Source organism: Buceros rhinoceros, unplaced genomic scaffold (assembly GCF_000710305.1).
Source record: "Buceros rhinoceros silvestris isolate BGI_N320 unplaced genomic scaffold, ASM71030v1 scaffold25824, whole genome shotgun sequence".
In the NCBI taxonomy this organism is placed as follows: domain Eukaryota; kingdom Metazoa; phylum Chordata; class Aves; order Bucerotiformes; family Bucerotidae; genus Buceros; species Buceros rhinoceros.
This window is the reverse complement of record NW_010406883.1, coordinates 1-6,662: the sequence shown is the minus strand read 5'-3', so window position 1 is coordinate 6,662 and position 6,662 is coordinate 1. Positions and strand designations below refer to the sequence as shown.

General features: G+C 43.4%; 1 protein-coding gene across 1 annotated transcript in view; it reads left to right on the top strand.

Moving 5' to 3' along the window:
* The window catches only part of LOC104491815 (torsin-1A-interacting protein 1-like), a gene marked incomplete at its 5' end in the record, with an annotated part of 9,442 nt that extends 8,739 nt beyond the window's left edge, over window positions 1-703 (top strand). Inside the window, one exon of the mRNA XM_010134286.1 lies at window positions 4-703. Coding sequence (XP_010132588.1) covers window positions 4-703 — 700 coding nt within the window. The remainder of the gene's footprint in view (window positions 1-3) is intronic.
* Between the last annotated feature and the right edge of the window lie 5,959 nt (window positions 704-6,662).

Sequence of the window (6,662 nt, the reverse complement as noted above, 5' to 3'; positions counted from 1 at the left end):
GAGTCTTCTAGATGCAACTCTGTCAAGTAGAGACACTCAAATTCTGCAAGCGTTTCGGACCCGGATGAAGACACTAAAAAGTACTTACCAAAGTCAGGACCCCAATCTGTGGAAAAGAACCCACATGTTCCTGGAGAAACATCTTAATGCTTCCCACCTGCATTTGGAGCCGGCCATCTTGCTGCTCACAGCTGGCCAAGAGGCTGAGAAAGCGCTGAGATGCCTAAGTAATGAGATTGCCGATGCGTTTGCCTTCTCCCAGAACGCTACTACAATCAGAATTGATGGGGCAGACAAAGCCATATTGAATAGTGACACTGTCAAGCTGGAGGTAGATAATGAGCTCAGCTCTGGGTTCAGAGAAGGCAAGAAGGTAGCAGTGGTGCATCGATTTGAGTTACTGCCCGCAGGCTCCACCTTAATCTTCTACAAGTACTGTGACCATGAAAATGCAGCATTTAAGGATGTGGCTCTTGTGCTGACAGTTCTCCTGGATGAGCAGTCGCTGAGAAAGAGCCTCACCATGAAAGAAGTTGAAGAGAAAGTCCGGGATTTCCTCTGGGCAAAGTTTACCAGTTCAGATGTTCCTGCTTCTTTTAACAGCATGGACACAGATAAGCTGAGTGGACTGTGGAGCCGTATATCTCACCTTGTGTTGCCTGTTTGGCCTGAAAAGAGCCTCCCCTTGGAGGGATGCGAATAAAAGTTATCGGAGAGGACTTGGGAAAGGAGCAAGATGGAAAATGTATGTTGCAATGGCTGAACAACAGGGAAAAACTTTGTGCCACTGCTGAGCTCAGGCAGCGTATAGTCCTTTTCGTGGAGAGAAATTCCACCAGCCAGCAGGATTGTTTCTGCTGAAGTAACTGGGACTTCTCTAAATCGGCTGCAGAATGTAAGCCAGGAACTTGCTGGCTGTTGGTAAGTTGTGTTCAGTGACTTCTTCAGGCTTGGAGTCCTGGAGCTGGAAGTAGCTGCCCACTAGTGCAGAACCACTGATGAGTTTCTGCAGCTGTCTTGGTGCACTACTGGCTTTGCTCTGAGGATCATTTTCTGGTGGTGCATGAAGCTGGTATCGGGTTTGACAAGGTCATAGGATGCAAAAACATCACCTTCATCTGTCAGAATTGCATAATTTTCTTCTAACGTAAGAAAAAAACATAAACTGAAAACTATGATAAAGTGATGTGAGTCTAAGCACAAGCTTTTTCTTGATCCATCTGATCATCACATAGATGTCAGCTGTCTCTGGCGACTTCTAGAAATGGCAAAATGCCTTGAAAGATTTGTGAGCTGCAGAGAACCTTTCGGCAAGTGTTTCTTCCTAAAATAAGCCTGCTCCAAACAGTTCTGGAAGGTGAGGCGAGCTGAGGTATGAAGGATTGCTCGATGTTAGTAGTACTGATGTCAGTTAAGTAATCCCGCAGTACCTCTTTGCCTCACTGCTTCCAGGAATTCTCTGCTCCTTGTTCAACTTCTGCAAGTCTTAAAATTCAGCGGGGAGAAATAAAATGTCAGCCCTGTGCCTGTACTAAGGACCTGTTCCGTCTCCTTTCCAAACAAAAGCGTAGGGAGACCGAGGTTATTTCTCATTTTAATAAGATAATTATTTTTGCATCAAGAGAATTTATTTATTTGTCGTACTTGATATCCTAGAAAAGTAATCTTTCTTCAGGTGTCTGCGTGTAACCTGCTGCTTGCTGTATCAGCTTCTAGTGAAGAACAGAATTGCAACGCCTGTTTTTAAAATACATGTTTTTAGAGTGCCTCATGCTGAAAATCAAAATCCCTCATACCAGACTAAAAAAATGCACTTGTTTCTATTGAAGGTATTCCGTGAAAAAACAAACAAAAATAAACCAACAAAACAAACCAAGAAAAAACCACCACCAATAAAAAAAAACCCCAAGAGAACTGCAGCACTTCCATTTCACTGCTGTTAGTGTATGCTCTTGGTCTGTGTGCATTTGGTTTTATGAGTTTGAAGGAACGCGTGAAGTCTGCTCTCACATTAATAGGATGTTTTCTTCTAACAGCTGAGATCAGTGACTCCTGGAGCGCTCCTTTATTCACAAGCCCCTTAAGTTGTCCTTTGCAAAAAGCCCTTCTTAACCAGGAACACCTCTCGGGGCGCCGGAGCTTCTGGCCTCTCTGTGCAGGCAGGGGTTTTGGGTTAAGTGGAATGGACCAAAATTACCTTAAGCGTACAAAAGAACACAGTCTGAGAGAGACAGAGCTGTGGTCATTTAAACCAGAGGCGGATTTGTTCTACCCACGGGAAGCCAGCAGTGGCTAGTGCTTTTGATTTTAATAGGAAGAAATATAAACAATAAGAAGACATGGAAGTGCTGCTGTTCTGGATGTTTAAGAATAGCTCAGGAAGGAAAACATGGCATTTACATTTTGGACATTTCACTGGACAAATGTTTTTTTTTAAGACAACTGTGACTTATTTCCAAGTGTGTCCTGATAGCATATTTGTTTGTATATATGTGAACTATTTTAGTAATCATTAAAATAAATATACTTGTTTGTTTTATAAGCTGTTTTAAGATTTGTCCATTGAATTTTAAGTGGTCAGACTTTTTTTTTAACGTGTTTAAGACTGTTTCTTTTGACTAAACACATGCCAAAAATAGAACCTTTTGCAAAATTTAGAACTTCTAAGAAACTTGAGCGGAGTGGTAGATACTGGGATGCAGATGCATTCCTGTCACAATATCAGGGCTTTTCTCTAACAAGGAACGTTGCAGGAAATGGTAATAGCTCTGAATTGTCTTTTACATGGTGTTCTCATACTAATTCCTCAGTTCTGATTTCAGCTAGAACTAACGATAAGATACGGTTCGCTTGTTTCATTAGTCGGATACAAGAGCCAGCAGCTGACAAAAGGGATGACTTCATTCTTGTTCCACTCCTAGCTGCATGTTCCTGTACCTCTGCTGTTCCAAACCAGTGCACTGTGAACCGACTGGAGGGACAGTCTGACTGAAACTAGCTTAGAAAACCAGTATGTAATTACAAGAATGGGTAACCACAAAAAAGAGACTTAAGTTTGGACATGAAGGCAGGAGATTCTGTGCTCTTAAACAAATAAAACTTAGGTAATCCAGGTTCTTTTCTGTTTATAACCCCACTGGTTATGGGGCATTAAAGAGCTATGGTCCCATGTCCCAAGACAAAATAGGAAGGTGTCTGGAAACTAAGGACTTTATGTTCTACTTAATGTTGTGCCAGACAAAGGAGAATCACTCTTCTTATTAACTGTAAGGAAAGTGAGGTGTATTTCCAAATATATGGTTGCTGCTTAGTCTGGAAAAATAAATCAAAAGCAAGACAGCATAGGTAGTAACCACTTCTGGAGGAGGGGCAAGGCTCAGGATTAGAAGATTGTTCCTGCTCTTGAAGTAGCAGGTCCTTTTGTAGCTGTTTGTGGCTTTGTCCTTAAAAGGCTCTCGTTAAATATCCACAGGTACTTAATGCAGATGTCATTAAGTAAGTCCTCCTCAGCCAGAGGTGAAGAGTAAGGTCTGTCTGGGTTGCTCACAGGCAGCTGATTACTATCCTCCTTGTATAATTACTTCATTGCCTGCAGCAGACGCAGCCATTTGATGTTTCCCAAACTGCGAAACACCTTGACTTCTAGAGAAATCTCACTTCTGAAGTGAGCTGTCCCTAACTTGTCAGCAGATCAGCAAATTAAATAGTCTGTGCAAGCAAAAAAGTGCTTAGAGAGAGCAAAGACACCAAGTCTGGCCTTGGAACTGAGAAGGGGCTGTTTCTTATTCTCTGAGCTTACAAACTTGGGGCAGAGCGTGATCCCTGGGGAGCTGAACCAGCTACCCACCAATTTGCAGACAATATTTCCAGCACTGGAAAAAACAGTCAAACCGCTCCTTGGGTCGTGAGCTGATGCCCGCAGCGGCCAAGAGCCCCCTCGCAGGTAGCCAGCCCCGGTGGATGGAGGGTGGCCCCTCTGCTGCTGCTCCTGCTTTGAGCTTCTTTGAGCTTCTGCGGGATGGCAATGCCCGTATTGCCTTCTGCACTGGGTGTCATAAAAGGGACCTGGAACTGCACGCAGCCCCATCTGTTGTTACCTTGTCTCTCACACCCTGGTCTGACTCACGCTGCGCTGAGCAGTGGAGTTTTGAGCGTGCTAAGCAGGCTTGTTAAAAGGACTCATTTTTTCCCCTATTTTTTTCACACCAACAAAATAATTGTCCACAAATTGAAAAAAAGTCAGGGCTTTCATACACTTTTTTGAAAAAATATTTGAACTAGTAATTGATTCAGCTCAGACTGAGTGCAGAAGGCAAGGTGAGCTCCACGTTAAGGTAGGTATTAAAGTATTTGCTGCACAGAACGTAGCTACGCGCACCCTCCGCAGTGCAATCGCCAGCATGCTGTATTTAGGAAAAAAAGAATCTGCTTTTGGAGGTGTGTCCTGATACATGAACAATTTGCCAGACCCTGTGCTAAGACCCTGTAGCATTCCTTTACTTTACAAGCTGAAACCACATAGAGAACAATTTTTCATGCATTGTTTCTCCTGTAAGACAAACTGCAAAACTGTAGGAGGATGGAGGAGGTGGCTGGGGGTGTCCTCACAGCTGTCCTGTGTCCTGGGTTATTGTCAGCTCCTGACAGTTGGATTTATAACTGAATGCCTGGACAACCTCATTCCCCGTCCAACAGGTGGAAGCACCCTTCCCCAAATTCCTCCCTGCCTCTTGGGAGCCACATCAGTCAAGGAAAAGGGGGAGGGCGTGGAGGCTGCAGCCGATCTCTGGGCTGCAATAGCCAGCTGCCCCGTTCTAATTTTAGAAGGGGTGTGCAAGAGTAGTGCTGGAGTGGAAAACTTCCCAAACCTCCCTCTTAAAGCTGCAACAACCAAGTTAGCGTAAGAGGAGATTGTGGCTCTTTAACTTACTGTCTGTCTCCATCCACCACCTCCAGTGCTCGGGCAGCGCTTGCTGCGGTTATCTCCGTTGCTTCGCGGTTTCGTGAGCAGTTCATCAAGCTGGAGTGTGATCGGTCCTTCCCTTTCTCTCAGCTGCAGCTCTTTGCAGGTAAACAGTTCCTTTATTCCTAATCTCAGAGAGTTTCACAAGATGATTCCATTTGCCCTGAGAATGTCTTTCTCTTCTCTGTCATTGTGATGTTTGCAGGTCAGAGCTTTCCGCTCGCTGGTAGGGAATCTTTGAAAAAGTAAAGTTTTACAACTAAGCTCCACTGATGGATACAGAGAATAAATTTACAGTTAAGCCCCACTGATGGATACAGAGAATAAATACAATCCATGTAGAACCAAAACCAGTGGACAAACGTTGCCTTTTAATTGTATTTAACTGACTGAAAATGAATTATTTTCATGTTTGGGAAAATCCTGTTGCGATGCCTGGTGTGCCCAAAGATGAAAAGGAGTGTGAAACTAGATTACCTGCTTCCAAGGAGAGGAGAGAAACTGTAATAATTAAAGAGGGAGTGCATTACAGAAGTGCTGAGTAATTTAAACAGGCTGCCAAATCCAGCAATATTAAGCAGTAAATTTAAGCAAACGCTAGGCGATGACAGGGAATGTAATCATTTAATTTGCCCTAGTCTGCCATCAGGGCTCCCCTACGCTGTAGTAATAATTGTTTTCATTGAATGAAATTGTCATTATTGTTGTTATTACTATTATTATTATTACTTACAGTCTTCTCCTGCATTTGGGAGGAACAGGTTTGCTCTTTGAGGACTCAGCAGGGAATTACGTTTTCCCATTGGAGCTGTGCTCATCTTTCGCTGTTCACGTATTTTTTTCCCTCATCTGGCAAAACAAAATTGTTCCCAAAGGCTTAACCACTGACATCTCAAGCTTACCTCCTGTTTCAGAGGAGATTCACTAACACTGGAAAACATACTCTGTAATTAGCTTGTGCATGTAAAGGAGCCAAACGAGGGTTAAATGGGTATCCTGTAACTGTGGCATCATAAAGTTCTGCACTGCCTGAGCTCTGCGGCTGTGAAGTCTCTGGGTGTTCGGTGTTCTCGTATGGTACTACCACACTGCAATAGTTTATTCGGAAAACATCGGCCATCCACGAGAGGAGAGGCTGGGTAAAAATAGCTCACTCCTTTCTGGTTCTGCTGCAGTAGTTTCAGTGATCCTGGAGGAGTTGGGGTAGATAGCTCTCTGCCCCTGTGCTCCCCCAAGAAATCTGGCATCTGTGGTCAAACAATCACACTAATGACTGGAAACCAGACTCGGGTGAAGTTGTAGACAAGCCCTGAAGGAGACATTCCCAAAATAACAGTAGGAAGAATTTTTTTTTCCTATTCTAATAACTTTCCTTCTTCAGTGGAAATAATTTTGTTACAGCTGGATAACGTCTTAGACCCATTTTTGAAAGGTGGGTGGTTTTAATGCGTCTTTGGGGTGGAATCCGTGCAGTAGAAGACGGTATACTAACAAACTCTTCCGGGTTCGTAATGACTGTTAGAAGTAGAACCAAGCCTGTGGTGCTCAGTCATCTCTGTGAAGTTTTGCAAATGTTGTTTATTTAAACTTATATTTGCAACAGGGACACTGTAATCAGAGCCGCTTTCATTTTGAAAAAAAAATTATTATTTTTCTAGAGATGACTTAGCTATGCATACAAATGGCTAAAAAGTGGTGC